The sequence below is a fragment of the Bidens hawaiensis genome, unplaced genomic scaffold (genome assembly GCF_021521415.1).
Source record: "Bidens hawaiensis isolate Kalapana, Puna unplaced genomic scaffold, B.hawaiensis_p1.1 tig00046114_1, whole genome shotgun sequence".
NCBI classification, from domain to species: domain Eukaryota; kingdom Viridiplantae; phylum Streptophyta; class Magnoliopsida; order Asterales; family Asteraceae; genus Bidens; species Bidens hawaiensis.
In genome coordinates, this window is record NW_027498212.1 from 19,268 (window position 1) to 35,983 (window position 16,716).

General features: G+C 37.4%; 1 protein-coding gene and 1 pseudogene across 2 annotated transcripts; one reads left to right on the forward strand and one right to left on the reverse strand.

The window, feature by feature from the left end:
* The first annotated feature begins 7,448 nt into the window (after window positions 1-7,448).
* LOC143596152 (cytochrome P450 81Q32-like) lies at window positions 7,449-9,438 on the forward strand. The gene is made up of 2 exons (XM_077075001.1): window positions 7,449-8,482; window positions 8,671-9,438. The coding sequence occupies exons 1-2, from the start codon at window positions 7,562-7,564 to the stop codon at window positions 9,295-9,297; spliced, it is 1,548 nt and encodes a 515-aa protein (XP_076931116.1). The 5' UTR covers window positions 7,449-7,561; the 3' UTR covers window positions 9,298-9,438.
* A 2,684-nt stretch (window positions 9,439-12,122) lies between these two features.
* LOC143596153 (protein SRG1-like) lies at window positions 12,123-13,622 on the reverse strand (annotated as a pseudogene). Its single transcript, XR_013146655.1, has 4 exons — window positions 13,371-13,622; window positions 13,037-13,284; window positions 12,519-12,843; window positions 12,123-12,371 (listed from the first exon to the last, which is right to left on the reverse strand). The product of XR_013146655.1 is annotated as a protein SRG1-like (transcript).
* Window positions 13,623-16,716: the final 3,094 nt, after the last annotated feature.

Here is a 16,716-nt window from a genome sequence, read left to right on the forward strand (position 1 = left end):
ATCACTCCTGATATACTTAACCTTTCTCCCCACAATATTCTCAATCTTAGTAATCAAGTTAATTACCAACTGTACCGTCTCATCTTTTGTCTTCAGAAAATATACCCAAGAATATCGAGAGTAATCATCAGTTATTACCAAGCAGTACGATGTTCCCCCTAGACTCTTTACATTCACGGGACCGAAGAGATCCATGTGAAGTAGGTCTAGGGTACTGACAATTGAATTAACCTTCTTGGTGTGATGAGGTTTCTTGTGTTGCTTTCCCTTCTTGCACGATAAGCATTGGTCTTCAAAGTTGAAGTTCTTCAAGGGAACACCAAGCACCAGCCCATTCTTGACAATGTAGTTCATTTTTCGAAGATGTATATGCCCCATTCTTCGATGCCATAACTCAGACTCAGATTCAGTTGCCTTTGACAGAAGACATGATTCTTCTGTTGTCATCTCAGTTGACCTCATATCCATGACGTATGTGTTCTTTTCTCTTGGAGCCTTCATCACCACCCATGCCTCTGGTATCTTGAAACCAGGATACAGAACAATTGCCTCAGTTTTAGTAAAGTGCACTGTGTACTCTTTGTCACAAATTTGAGATACGCTCAACAAATTATGCTTCAACTCCTCAACAAAATTCACCTTTTCCAATTTCATTTTTCCATTTGTTACAGTTCCAATACCAGTAATTCTACCACCACTCTCTCCAGCAAAACTTACCCTTCCTCCTTGAACAGGTTTCCATTCGTGTAACAAATTCTTGTTACCAGTCATGTGCCGGGAACAGCCACTATCTACAACCCAACGATTGTTTACAGTCCTGTTCAACTGTTCCTGCACGATTAAAGCAAAGGATTAAAATCTGGGGACCCAAGACCTATTGGTCTTGGGTCGATTAAATCTGTTAAACGACATCCCGTACTTTGGCTGTTCAGAGTCAGTTTGAGAATAATTTCTGTAAGTTCTATAATACCTTCTTGAGAATTGACTATGAGGCCATCCAAACCTTAGTGAATTAACTGAATTATAATTGTTGGTTTGGTTGTTTACTGGGAAAAACTGAGATCGATTTCTTTGAAATCTTGGATTAGTCCAATGTCTGAATTTTGGAGAGTTAGCAATCTTACCATTATAGTAATTACTATTAGTTTTATTCTCAGTTTTTGGAGGCCTCATACCTCTGAATCTCTGATTTAGAGGGCAATTAGCAATTAGGTGTCCGATTTGATTGCATCTGAAACAACTCCTGTGTTCAACTTTCGTCTCAACAGTTGTTTCAGATGTTGAGGTTGCATTACTATTCGTTTGTCTAACATATGGTGGGACAAACGGGTTTAGGGGAGAAATCTTTTCAGTTGGCTTATATTCCTCCCCACGTTTTAGTAATACTACCTCTTCTTTTATCTCACTAGATTCGGATGTCTTGTCCGAATTTGATGAGACAGAACTAGGAACATAAATCTTAACATTCGAAACAGGCTTACTTGTTTCGCTTTGACTAACTTCAGGTTCTTTAATCGAAACTTTGACAGGAACTGTCTGACTAATCTCATCATCAACAGATTTATGATTACTAGGATTATACGTATAGTTATGATTATATGGTGGTAGAACTTCAGAATAGCCAATTCCCCCTTTTTTAGCTGGGGAACGTTGAACACTTACGATGTGATCAAGCATTGCTGAGGAGTTTCTAAATTGTTCAATTTTTCTGTTTAATTCCACCACTTTTACCTGGTAATCAGCTATCTGTTTATCCCTGTCAGCAATTAGTTTGGTTTTTTCTTCTAACACTTCATAACTAAGATCAATTACTTGTATTTTTTCAGCTAGACTTGCTTTAAGACTTCTGATATCTTTTTCACTAGCTTTTATTTTTACCGAGTAACTGTTTTCTCTAGTTTTAGTGTAATGATGATCTTCTTTTAACGTTTTAAATTGAGCGTCCAAACTAACAAACTGATCAGTTATTGTTTTCAATTGTTCAGACAGATTTTCGCATTGCATACAAGGGAGTTCAGAACTTACCTCAGAAAGCTGATCGTTCACTTCTGCCATGTAAGCTTGATTTTCCCCCTTCTCCCTCTCGCTTCCTCCAGTTTCGATGTTAACTAAATTTGCCTGTTCGAAGACTTCCTCAACCTGTAGATTCCAGTTATACCCAATATTGTGTCTAGATACCATAGCCTTATTCTCACTATCTCCCCCATTCTGTTGTGCAGGCCTGGTCTGGCTGCGTTCGACTCTCTCATTTGTACATTCCTTGGCAAAGTGACCATTTTGTTGACAGTTATAGCATCGAACCTTTGACTTGTCAAACCCTGGTCTTTCACCAACGAACTTTCCACCCGTTTTCTTCATGAACCTTTTAACTCTTCTTACTATCATCGCCATCTGCCACTGCAGATCCATCTCTTCCAGATCATCAGCATCAATCTGATCATAGTCTTCATCCAAAGTTGCGGGATCGACTATTTTACCTTTGATGTAATTTTCATAAGATGCAATGAAAGATGCATAGAGGGCAAACTGCTGTTCAGCTGATTTAACACTCATGGGCATCTGTGAGTATTTGTTGGTTTGAGCATTTGATGAAAAGTTACCAGTTGTGGCTTGAGGTTTTGAAGAATTACTTCCTCCAGCTACAAAACATACATCACCATCCATGTTGAGAGTCACATGACCATCATGAGTTGAGTTTGAGCTTGAGTCTCCCTTTGAGTAGTAAGCAGATGATTCTGATCTTGAGCTTGAACTTGAACTAACTTTTGCACCGTACATACCCGGATCCTGAACCTGATCAGTTGGTGTCTCTTTCCTAACCATGTTAAGTTCAAAAGTTCGTAATTTATTGACTGTTGTTTCCAAATCAAAATCGGCAAACTCTTTATCTTCTCTCATCAAGACCGTGTACATTTCCCATTTCGGTGGAAGAGCATCAAGAAGTTTCTCTACTATCTCCTCTTCTTTGTATACAATGGAGTAATTGCTGAGTTCGGTCATCAGGTGATAATATCTTGTGATGATATCATCAAGTGATTCATTTTTCAAATATTTGAACACCGAGAATTGGGTTTTTAGTAGCTTCATCTTGGATGCATGTATCCCCACATTACCTTCATATCGGTTTTCTAGAGCTTTCCAAAGCTCATAGCAGTTTTGTATTTCTTGAAGGTGTGTAGAATTTCTTGTGGAAGAGCCATGGTGATTGCTGCATGAGCTTTACTCTCTGCCTCATACATCTTCTTTTCTTCCTCTTCCATCTTATTGTACTTCTTAATCTGATCACGACCCTCAAACAAGGCCGTTGGTGGAATGTATCCATCTTGAATGAACACCCACATCTTAGCATCTTGATATTTAACATACTGCTCAAACCGATCTTTCCAAGCCACGAAATTGGTACCCTTTAGCATTTTTGGGGCCTTAGTTGCTGAACCGGCCTCAACTTCCATTTTCACCAGTTTCGTAATGTTTATCGAAGTCATCGCTGAAATAAACACAACTTAAAACACGAGGAAAGTATAAAATAAGTTTTTATTATTTTGAACAGTGCCTAGTAGGCGAAGTTGTGCTTAACTTCGCTTAAGCTTGACTTCGCTTATACTCAACTTCACTTGGCTTCTTAACTTCGCCTGAAGTTAACTTCGCTTATTGACAACTTCGCTTAATTCAAGCGAACTTGTGAGACAAGCGAAGTTAATGATAACTTCGCTTAAACTAATATCTTCGCCTAAACCCTACAAACAGTGACGGCAACTTCGCCTGATGAACAAATGGTTTTTGCAGGTTTTAATTTGACGTATTTCGAGGTATGCGAAGGTGTAATGGGTTATTCTTGATGGTGGGAGATGGGTAGGACACAAAAAATCGATATTTCAACGTAAACTCGTCCCGCGAATAGTCGAACGGAACGATTTCTACACTCGTGTGATAATCCCGAACCACACAATCACGAGCAAACGCTCTAATACCAATTGTAGGTTCCAGCCGGATCTACACGGAAATATCTCGTATTACGTAGGTGCGGAATCCCTACGTAAGACGATACGAGTGTTAGACGCGATATACGTTAAACCCAAGTACAAAGACACATTACAATACTTTATAGACACGTTGTATTGCAACTCCTTTAACACGTGATAGCCAAATCACAATTACACGTACTAAACCCTTTACAAAACACGCCGTAGCCAAACATATATAGTTATCGACAACTTCGCCTAACAGACTAGGCGAAGTTGTTGATAACTTCGCTTGTCCACAAGTTCGCTTATATTAGATGAACTTGTGAGACAAGTTAACTAAAACACCAATACAAATCTAACTAACACGATTACAGATACTAGATACTGAACTACTGACATCATGTACCAACAGATCATAAACGAGCAGGAATTGAAGATTTTGAATGGTTTGGGGTGCACCGGGTCGGGTTTTGGGGTTTGGGTCAGCCGGTCGGACTAGGGGGGTGGGTTTGGGTTATTTTTATTAGTTAAATTTAATAAATAATAAAGTTATAACGAATTAAGTACTCAATAAATACGACGTTTTATTAAACAAGTGACCGAACCCTTAAACGGTTCGGGTAACGATTACAAGAAAAAAAGAAAAAGAAAACGAAATGTTACATTATCTTGATCTCTTCTGATGACTGCCACTTCTTCAGCTAATTGTCCAACCTGCTGTGATAATGCCTTGATTTCCTTATTTCTGATCGCATTGCCTTTTTGAATACGCATCATTAACTCAATAATTGTATCCAATTTTTCATTGATGGAGTTATAATTCGAACCATGTTGACTCATTTGCCTATTCCCTTGATTATGCAAGTTGCTTTGATAGTTACTTTGACTTCCTTCATAGCAATTCTGAATTGGTGTTTCAAAAGATCTTGCATTCTGATGTGATGGCTCGAACAGTGAGGCGTTCTTTGGTACTTTAGGCACAAAATGACAGGAAACTCCTCTAACTGGGGCTCTGTGATTCGCCCTAGGCACTCCATCCATATACTCATCCTGACCCTGATGTACTCCATAATCGTTTGGTTGATCACCATTATACCTTTACCGACCGAACTTGACCCGATTCTGACTTCTTTGTTATATGGTGGCACTGAAGGCACAATCTCATCAAACTCATCATATTCATATTGGTTTTGGGTTTGAGGATGTGGCAGGTCAAAGTTTGAAAATTGTTGTTTTTGTGAGAATGGTGGGTACAATGGGCTACCTGGTGGGCTTTGATTACTGTAATAACTCATAACCGAACTACACGTATGCTGCCAACATGATAATAAGTTCCTGCACAAGCAAAGACAAGCAACACCACACGTAATACCAAACTTAAACAAAAAGAAATAAAAAAAAAGTTTTTTTTAAATATATATATATATATATATATATATTTTCTTTTATTTTTAATCAAACAAGTAACGCAACACCAAGCGCATTAGCTCCCCGGCAACGGCGCCATTTTGATGACCGTCGTTTTAGTCAGTCAAAAACCCAATTAAACTAAATAGTTAGAGTAAGTAGGGTATCGTATCCATGAGGAGCATGTGGTTAGTATTACAAAATTTGTTTGACTATTTTAATCTAAAATTATAACTAATGTGGACAAACGATATCAAGCAAAAGTTAGAAGATTGATTTTAAAAACAATTTAAAGAAAATGCAACCTCCTCTAGGTTTCAGGTTTAAGGTTTTACACAAAACTCGTTTCATTTATTGGAAACCACATAGATATGGTGTTGGAAAGTCGGTTAATTTAGGTGGTAATTAAAAGTAGATATTTGTCATTGGATCTTTTATAATTCAGTTACCCTATTTATTAGTGTGAATCGACCTACTCTTTGTCACCAAACAAGCTACTAGGTTTTGTCATCAACCGAACAAGTTGTAAAGCAAGGATTACTAACACATGCAAAGAGTTTAAATAAACCAACACATCAATATGTTCATACAACGTTGTCACTGTCAAGAAAAAATCCAAACATAAATAAAACAAAGTTTAATGTTTAACCTAAACGAATCGTTCACCCAGGGGAAGTTACAACGATATTAGCCTTGTATCATCATGATTATCACGTCTTGATTTGAATGCATAACAGCCATGAGGCTGCCCCTTTGTGTCTGCCTTTTTGTGTTCTCTCCAAAACCTCTGCTGCCGTCAAACCCCCCTAAAACTTTTAACAAAATCTTGTACCTCTTAATTACTTGTGGGCCTGTTCTTTTCTCATCTTTTCTTCACACCGATAGTAATTCATTCAAATTCAGCCCAATGCGGATTTTACTAAAACTTATGGCCCATATCACAATATAGCTCCAACTCCTTTGGTTTTCTTTTGATTTGATTAATTGATCCTGCACATAAAGATGGAATACACGTGTTTCAATCAATAATAAAATGATTAAGATAATTAATTACTTAAATTCTTTTTTTTAACGTAAAGCAAATGCCACGAGAACTTTATTTCCTTTTCATTTCTGTTTTTTCATTATTTATTTAATCTCAAGAAAACCATTAACTCAAATATGAAATAATAATATTAAAATAACACGACATATGATAGACAATTTTTAACTCGTTTTAAGCACCAATCACCTACAAACATAAAAGAACTTAACGTAATCACGTTCAATGTATTTAAATAACTAAAATGCACAATATTAGACATTAAAAACACATTCTTTTACCCCCTCATCATTTACCACACCTTTTAATTTAAATTATTACGCAATTCACGCCTCCCTCAAAGTCATTCAAGCCCATCTCTCCATAAACAGAGCTCCCAAAAACCATCACATTGGCTAAAAACACCTTTATGACGCCATCTCAACCTAAAGAACGCTTCAAACCCACATCTCTTCATCCGTTAACGCTCAGTCCGCCTCAAGCCTAACGGCCTAAGCCTCTCCAATCTTTCTACAACCCCAACTCTCTCATATCCGTTCAAAATCTCTCCAAATCCTTCACCTCTTGAACGCCGACCACAATCTCCCTCATAGACTCAGTCACTACAACTACATCTTTTCCACCCTAACCTTGTTTGACCCCGCCTTTAAAACACAACAGATCATATGCATCACATGAGGAGAACTATGAAATCACGCTTACGTTGCAACTACCAATAGAAGGCCTGGCCTTGTCGACTGACCTCTTATCACCCTACAACGCTCATTCAGCCATTGTTACAAGTTACAACTATCGCCATGTACCTCTCGATTGTTTTATATTTTTGCATTAACAGACTTGTCAATACCAGAAAAGTTGTATGCTCAATATATAGACAATGATGAACGTGCTCTTATATAACATGCCACTTGCCGTTGTTACTTAGATATATGTATATGTACTATTAAATGATATTATCAAGGTTGTTCATTTTCTATAATAATAATAATAATAATAATAATAATAAACTATAGGCATATATGTAGATTTGAAACTTTGTAACCTAAAAATTTCCAAAAATAATAATAACATAACCATTTTTCAAGCTTATTATCTGAATCCCACCAATATATGCTCCTTTTACACCATCACCTTAATTCCTTGTTCAATGGATCAACACCTATTTTATTACTACTTCCTTCCCTTTATTTCCTTCTTCTTCTTCTTCTTCTTCCTTTTTATTCTTTCCAAATTCCTTCTTCAGATTCCACAAATTCACAAAAACGTTCCTCCAACCCCTCTTTCTTTACCCATAATCGGCCATCTACATCTAATCCAAGACCCGTTACACCGCGTTTTGCACACGCTTTCGTTAAAATACGGTCACGCTTTCATCCTTCGGTTTGGGTCCCGCCCGGTCCTTGTTCTGTCATCCTCTTCCCTTGTTGAAGAATGTGTAACGCATATCAACGTGTTAGAATACCAGCCATGTGGCCCATACTGCAGCCCACTATCGCGGCCCGTGAAACACGACTACGCTTCCATGATCGCGGCCCATTATGGCCCGTATTGGCGGAAGCTTCGCCACGTCACCACCATCGAACTCTTCTCGATCAGGAGGCTCAACACGTACTCGGTTGTTAGACAAGACGAAACCCGCACCTTGATCAAGAGTTTAATGTTTGGAATTTTACATAATAATTTCACACGTGTGGGATTGAGGCCAAGGTTGCAAGACATGTCGTTTAATATTATTACGAGGATTGTGTCTGGGAAAAGGATCTTTGGCCTGGAAGTTGATGATTTGATGGCGGATCTTAACTTTCGACAGATGATTATGGACATGTTTAAAGCTCGAGCTCGGTATCCAGACGAGCTTTTGTCATTCATGCAGTGGATTAATATTGATGATATGAAGAAGACATTGTTGAGATTAAAGGCAAAAAAAGATGCATGTTCAAAGGATTTGTTGGATGAGTTCTGGAAGAAAGATGGTGTTTCTAATAAGGAAATGATTGATGGAATACTTTCTTTGCAAGAATCATTGCATGAAAACTACTCTGATCACATACTCAAGGGTATTATGTTGGTATGTATAGTTTTATTCATTTGTAATAAAGACTATTACTTTTACGTAGGGTATTATGTTGGTATGTATAGTTTACTATAAGTTTGGGTCAATTAATTATGTACGATTATGTCGGTTTGTTAGTTTTTTCGGTGTGGTTTAGTTTTGTAAAGACTATGCTTAAACTTACATGTTCTTGATTAATGCAGACCTTGTTACTTGTTGGTACGGATTCTTCCGCGGCAACGATAGAATGGGCGATGTCGCTTCTCCTGAACCATCCACATGTTTTTCAAAAAGTTCGAGCAGAAGTCGAGGAAAATATTGGACAAGGCCACTTGATACAAGAAAACGATCTCCATAAGCTAAAATACCTACAAAACATAGTAAACGAAACACTTAGATTATATCCGGCTACACCACTCTTCGTGCCACACGAGTCCTCCAATGAGTGTACTATTGGAGGCTACCATATACCACATGGAACAATGTTATTCGTGAACACATGGGCTATCCATAGGGACCCAAAGGTGTGGGATGGCCCTACACGTTTCAGACCAGAAAGGTTTGAAGGGTTGTGTAGTAAAGGGTATGATTATATGCCATTTGGGATTGGAAAGAAGCAAGGCTTAGGAACTGGTCTAGCTAATAGAGTGGTTGCTATGGCTTTGGGTTCATTGATTCAATGTTTTGATTGGGAAAGGGTTCGTGAAAGATTGGTTGATTTGAATGAAGCTAAAGGGTTAACAATAATAAAGAATGAGCCATTAGAGGCCATGTGTAAAGCAAGAGAATGTATGTTTAATGTTTTATCAAAAGTATTAGATGATTCATAGATAAGGTTGTTCCAATATCTTAAAAGAATACCCAATGATATGTTAGGGTGTATTGTATTTTATAGGATGTGATAATCTAGATGAGTATAGGTTGGTAAATTGTGTGTTCCAAGTTTAATTTTACTGGATTATTTTGCTAAACATTTAGTTAATGTTTGATAAACATAAATCACAGAAGAAATGAAATGATTCGTGTGTAGGAATAAAAAAAATGATGCTTGTTTTTTCAATAGAATGGAAACATAAGTTACACATATAATCACATTTCATCTAAACCAATCCTTTTCAACACCCCCCCTTTTTTCATTACATTCCTCCTCCACCATACTTTCTCAACAACACCATCTAACAACAACAACCACCACCACAATTACCATCGCCACCGCCGCCGTTGTCGTCACCACCATCACCACCCGGTGCCGCCACCACCACCACCTTACCACCAGTGCTACCACCGCCACTGTCGATGCCATCATTGTCTGCAACCACTATCAACGCCACCACAACCTTTTCGCTACCATCGTCGCCGCCACTTTACTATCGCCATCACTACCAATGCTACCACCGCCACTCCTACCACAGCCACCGCCCCCGTTGCCTAACCGCCGCCACCACCACCACCACCACCACCATTTTCGTCGCCAGAGTTACCACCATTGTCGCCATTGCAGTTCTTTTTTGGTAAAAGAGAAATTTATTTTGAGATAAAAGTGTTTTTATGATTTTCATTCTACAATTTTTTAGATACCAAACAACATAAACTAATAATTAATTTCATTCTCATAGGTTAACCAAACAAGACAAATGAATGGTAATGATCCATTTCATTCCATTGTAAAGTCCATTCATTTTTCCATTCTGTTCCCCTTAATTCAATTACCACCAACCAAACATACCATATGCAAGAATGAGAGTTGGAATGGAATGGATTATTATTATAATGGGATGAAAAAAGAGTGCTGACAGGCTAAGGGAATGAAATCACCTATTACTTGCCAATTACATTCCTTCTAAAACATCCAAAATTCATTCTATCAACCCTTCTTATTCTTTTTTTCATTTGATCCCATCTTTCACCCTACATGAACTCGACCACACCACTGACCATCATTTTCGTCGGCGCTGCCACTGCCACCCATCACCACCACCACCGCTTGCCACCGCTAACTCCTGCCATCGCCCACCACCCACCACCACCGCCACCACCACCCACCACCACCCCCACCCACCACTATCACCGCTCACCACCAATTTTATTTATTTCTTCGTCTTTCATGTTTTCCTAACAATATAAAGTAATAATTCAATCCATTCAGAGTTACTACACGGTAACCAAACACGACAATGGAATAATAATGATTCATTTCATTCATTTGCTCGTTCTATTCCCCCGTCTGTTTCATTACTCCATACCAAACATTGAATGGAACTGAAATTTTCATAGAATTTGAAACTGGAAATAATTGGATTTAGAGTCTGAACATTTCAATATTAGGAATTGGAATTGGAAGGAATTGGAATCGAATTCCATTCTTGATATGTTCATTTGACAAATGAATTAGAATCTATCACCATGAATAACACCGCATCTCCAACCAACCCCATCACATTCAAGTTAAGAACCCGGATCGCACTCGGATCAACATTTCGGTTGTGTTCAAGTCAACCGACTGAGTCGACGTTTGTGTCGTGTTCGGGTCTATGGTCAGGGTGTACGTTCTGGTCAAGGTCAGTGGTTCGTGTCCATTGTGTGTCATGTTCAAACCAACATTTCGGCTCGACTGTCCGGACGCGTTCGGGTCGACGCTCTGGAACGATTTCGGGCCAACAAATCGGGTCACATTCGGGTCGACATTCTGAGTCTCGTTTGGGTTGGTGATTCGTATTGTGTTCGAGTCGACAGTTGGTAACTCGTTCAAGTCGTGTTCGTGTCGACGGCCGGAGCGTCGAAACGAACTGACCTGAATCATTGAACCGAAGTCGTTTTGATGCGGAGCGTTGACCAAACTGACCCGGAGTGTTGTATCAAAGCTAAAGCGTTGAACTGAACGAGAACTAACCCATAACTTCGAACCGAAGGCGAACCGACCCGGAGTGTTGTCCTGAAAGCACTACGACCCGGGGCATCGACCTGAACGCGAGCACACCCGAATGTGACCATTTTAGTCGACCGATATAAGATTCCAACGAATTTAATTGAATTCCTTAACATTTTGGAAATATCTGGAATTCCTTTACTTAAATGAATTTGAAAGAATTGAATTCCAATTCCAATCGCAACTATAATTATTTGGCAGCTGAACACACCAACATAGAATTAAGATTCCAATTTTAACGAAATGAACACGGATGAAAATCAATTCCAATTCCAAACAAATTTCATTTCAGCAAAACGAACATGCCCTTAGGATTTTTTTAGTATGAGGTAATGTAATGGGTAAATGATGCATCATTACCATTCCATTGTCATGTCTAGTTAACCTATAGATATGAAATAAATCATTATTTTGTGATATTTGGTAGGCAACAAAAGATGAAGGAATGAAATACAAATGACTAAAATATCGGGATGAAAGTAATAATGAAATGAAAAAAATAAAGGTAGGATAAAATGATTTCAATGAAATTAGATTGTTTAAATAATAGTAGACAATAGACGATTATATTGTGTTAACTAAGCAAATACCTTTTTTTTTTCCTTCATATTGTAACGACAACACATTTCCGGTATACTACAGATGTAGGTCGATAATATATTGCAAGTGGTGGATGAACATTAGTACAACTAGGTCCATAATAAATATATTGCAAATGGTAGATGAAAACTAAATATAGTATTGGTCAATGTAAGTTTTGCTTTCAAGTTCCCGAGACATGTAGTTTTTCAAGAAATGACCAAAGCCAATCCTTGTGAATCTTGCCGTTGCCGATGTCTTTGGAGTAACGAGGCTTCGCGCAGGTCCTATCTCCATACCCAAATTCGGGTTTATGAATGTGGCGATGGATATCCTTTCTTTCTCCGCGTTCACGACTGCTCGATGCTCGATGCTATTATATTCGTCATTGGATACCATCTGAATGTAGTTTTCAAATTTAGAATTTTAAGTCACATGATAAAGTGAACAACATTAGATAGTTTTAAGAAGTAGTATATTATAGAAGACGTGTGTTCACCATTAAAAGGAAACAATATGTATAGTGAAGAGAAAAACTAAACCAACCTGTATGACATCACCGACATTTACAATGAAAGCGTTGGGAATTGGTATAATCGGGATCCAAACGCCATCTTTCTTTATTTGGAGACCTTCTACTTGATCCACTTGAAGAATAAAAGTGATCCCGCTACCGTCTGCGTGAGGGGTAAAGCCGATGACTTGTTCGGGTTGTGGACATGGTGGATAGTAGTTCATCCTAATCGCTTGAAGCCCGTCCGAGAACAATACCTTCATCTCTTCATCCTCCATCTTCAGAGCTTTTGCCATGAACATAAGAGTTTTTAAGGCTACCTTCTCAACTTCTTTTGAGTATTCTTCTATGGCATCTCTGTGTTGTTATTAGATTCCGAGCATTATATCAAATATCCTTCTATAACATAACTTAACTCTAACTCTCTAACAGATTTTAGCTACTATTTTTATCATAATTCTTTGTAAACGGAACTACTAATTTGTTAATACATCTTTTTTATATATTCTGTACAAATTTAATATTCTAAATGGCGCATTTGGAGACTGACCTGAATGGATGAGGTAGCTTAGGTAACAAGTGCGGCTTTCGAAGTTCAACAGGGAGTGTGACTATGCTAAACATGTCGGACCAGTCAAGTTTTTGCTCCTCTGAAACAACAAAAGCTTGTCCAAATCCTTCAACATCGTTCGACGTTTGCCCATACTTGCGTTTCTCCTCTAGTGGCAGCTTAAAGAATTCTTGTGTTTCCTTCTTTAGTTTCTCAAGTAATGAAAAACTCACCTCATGATTAATCAACTGTAATATTCAATTGCTATTTAAGTACATTTTCTTAAAATGCATAATAATTTTTTTTCCTTTTTCTCGAGTAATGAACAACGTACCTGAAAGAAGCCCTGGTCTCTACATGCGAGGTGCAATTTTTCAACCTCTGAAGTAACATCATCTTGAGACAATAAGCGCTCCATATCAATGACAGGTACTTGAGGTCTTGAATATGGAAGCGAAGATATGATGGGAGAGTCTTGATCAGGGCGAACATAGCGAGGTGGAACCCTCGTGAGTGGTTCCTTAACGAGTTCTTGAACACTTGGAACCAGAAGTGAAACTCCAAGAGAGGTTCACTTTGGTTCCATGATTTCTTACCTTTCTTTTCATTTTACATACAAGGTGCATTCCCATTTTATATCAACCTTGTTAATCATAAACCATTATAATAATGTTAGTTACTAATTAATTTTTAATTTGTACTTTTAATACGGTTAGTGATCATACTTTGTTTATATCTTATTGTAATTTGTAAGTTAGCTCCTAGCATCTCCTAATGTGGCCGCTCTAACCAAAATATATCAGCCATTCCAATAATATATGTTCATGAAACAGTTATGAACATGATTGAAATCATATATAAAAAACAATATAATTATATTGATGTATTCAGCCGTCCCAATAATATATGTTCATGAAACAGTTGTGAACATAATTGGAATCATATAAAATAATGTAATTAAACTTAATTAATATTTAAATATTATAAGAAAGGGTGCACATTTCTCTCTCTTTAACTATTTAAATGCATAATTATTAAATCTATAAATTTAATTACATATTCCTCCTATCTAGTTTTTTAAATGCATATTTACCCAAACTATAAATTCAATTACATATTTTTTCGTTATTAATAAAAATTGCAAATTTACTCAATTTAATTTATTTTATTAAAATAGTTTTTATAATAATTATTTTACATGTCTCTAACTAGTTTTTCTTAATATGTTTTTATCTGTTTCTTTCATTTTTACTATACTTATTTTTTTTGCGTTTCACTTAGCTTTCTATATTCGTTGTTTATTTATTTATTGTTGCGTTTGTACTTAGTTACCTTACGTTTTTTTTTTCGTGTATCACAAGCTTTTGAAGTAACAACAATCCTAAATACTAATTAGTACAATAACGGATAGGGGTGTAAACGCACTTAGTCAAGTGCGAGCTAGATTGGACTTGAGCACAACTTATTTTTACTTACGAGAATCAAGCTCAGATTCGGCTTGTTTCAAGCGTTTTTTCTAAAACTTGAGTTCGGTCTTGAGTTTTTTTATTCAGATTTTGCGAAACACCCTTAAACAAGCCTAAACTCAGCTCGAGCTCGTTTAGTACCTTAAACAAGCAAAAGTTCGGCTTGAACTCGTCTGTGACGTGTTAATACATAGAAGTCAAAAAGAGGTTAAAGTTAAAAATACAGAAAGTTCGTTTAGGCTTGATGAGCCTAAACGAACTTCCATACAAGGCTCGAACTCATGCTCGATAACTAAACGAGCTTAATTTGAGACGCGGGTTCGGATCAAGCTTGTGGGGCCCTGTTTTGTATATTAGTCTTTTGTATTTACTCGTTCTATTGATGTTGTACACTCGTTAGCTTGTCGGTTTATTCCTTGTATGTTTGGGCCTTAGGCCATGTAAACTAAAGCCCATTGGGCCGAAAATAATGTTAGAATGGTGCGTGGAGCTTGCACTATAAAAGGTGCAAGCCTCCATGCATTACATAACCTTTTGTAAATATAATCTTATCCATTCACCTAATCTCTTCTCTTCTTCTCTTACTTACCTCTTCGGGTAATAATCAACCAAACAAGATCCGAGATCTTGGTTCCTCACTAGTGATTCCTCTAGCTAGTGTAGATATTGATCCAAGAACATTAGTTGTTTGTTGTTTGACCCGTCCATAGGACCTACAATTGGTATCAGAGATTTCGGCTCTACTAATTGTGGATCTTGGGACACAACCTTGGATTTTGGTCTTGTTTGTGTGCTGGAGATTAGTTTTCAAGTGCTTAAGTGGGTCTACGGGTTCACTTGTTGATAAAAAGTGTGTTTGCAAGCTTGAAAGTTGTGTGTTCTTAGCTTTAGGTGGTGTTCAAAAGATTGTTTGTCTGTTTTTGTGTTGTTAAAGTTGTTAAAGTTCAAGATCTGTGTTGTTAAAGTCTTCAAAATGGGTGGTTCTTAGATATACAAAGTGTTAAGGGGTTTCATTCGAGTTTTCTAAAGTAGTAAAGTGTGAAAAGACGTGATAAAGTAAAATTCGTACTTTCCTTAAAATCATGTCTAATTGAATTCACAACCATTCGAATCGAATCTCTAAAACCATTCGAATCGAATTTCTTAACCCAATCGAATCGAATTTCCAATTCGATTCGCTTGCTTTCAAACTTGTTTCGATTTAAATTTTCAATTCGATTCGATTGCAATCTAGTTCGATTCGTTTACTCCAACTCGATTCGAATCCTTTAAAGACTCGATTGGTTTGAACTTAGAATATTCCACTGAACCAGTTTGTAAACTTTTTGGACTTAAGACTTGTTTTGATGATGACTTCTGAGACTGAAGATATAAAAAAGTTTTATAATTTTTGAGAATGAGGCCAAGACAACAAGTAAATCTCCTAAACTGATTAAGTGGGACAATAACTTTGAAGAATTCAAATGGCGTTTCAAGAACTTCATTAGAATAACTGATTATGATCTTCTTAGAGCTATTGAGTCTGATCCTTACATTCCTACAGCTGATACTGCTAATGGACCAGTTCCCAAACCTGTATCGGCCTATAATGATGAAGATAAGAAAATATTGAGTGATGATCAAAAGGCCTACGGTGTTCTAAGTGTGTGTCTTTCAGTATAAATTGCTCAAACTTTGATGGAACACACCACTAATAAAGGATTATGGGATGGCTTGATCAACAAGTTTGAAAGAAATGTAGAAATGAGGAACAACAAGAAAGCCATGTTGAAGGGTGAGTTCAATATGTTCAACCATGTGCAAGGAGAAACTGTTGGAAATCTTATCATAGGTTTGAAACATTGATCACCAAAATGAAGAGTGCTGGCATTGATTATGTTCAAATGGAAATCAATGACAAGTTGTTGAACTCCCTGCCATACACCTGGAACAGTAGTGTGATCACAATAAAGAGAACAACGAACCTTCAAATCACCTCTCTTTATGATTTGACATCCACAATTAAGTCATTTGAAATGGATGACAAACTCAGATTGGGTAACCACATAAGCTCTTTAAATCATGCTGGAATTTCTACTGGGTCTGGATTTAGTACATCGTTTCTTAGCCAAGCACATCTCACTGTTCATCCAATTGATGGAGTAAAGATGTTTCCCACTCAACCAACTCAGGACTCTGCATTCAAGACTACTGCAAGTCCACACACCACCCAGT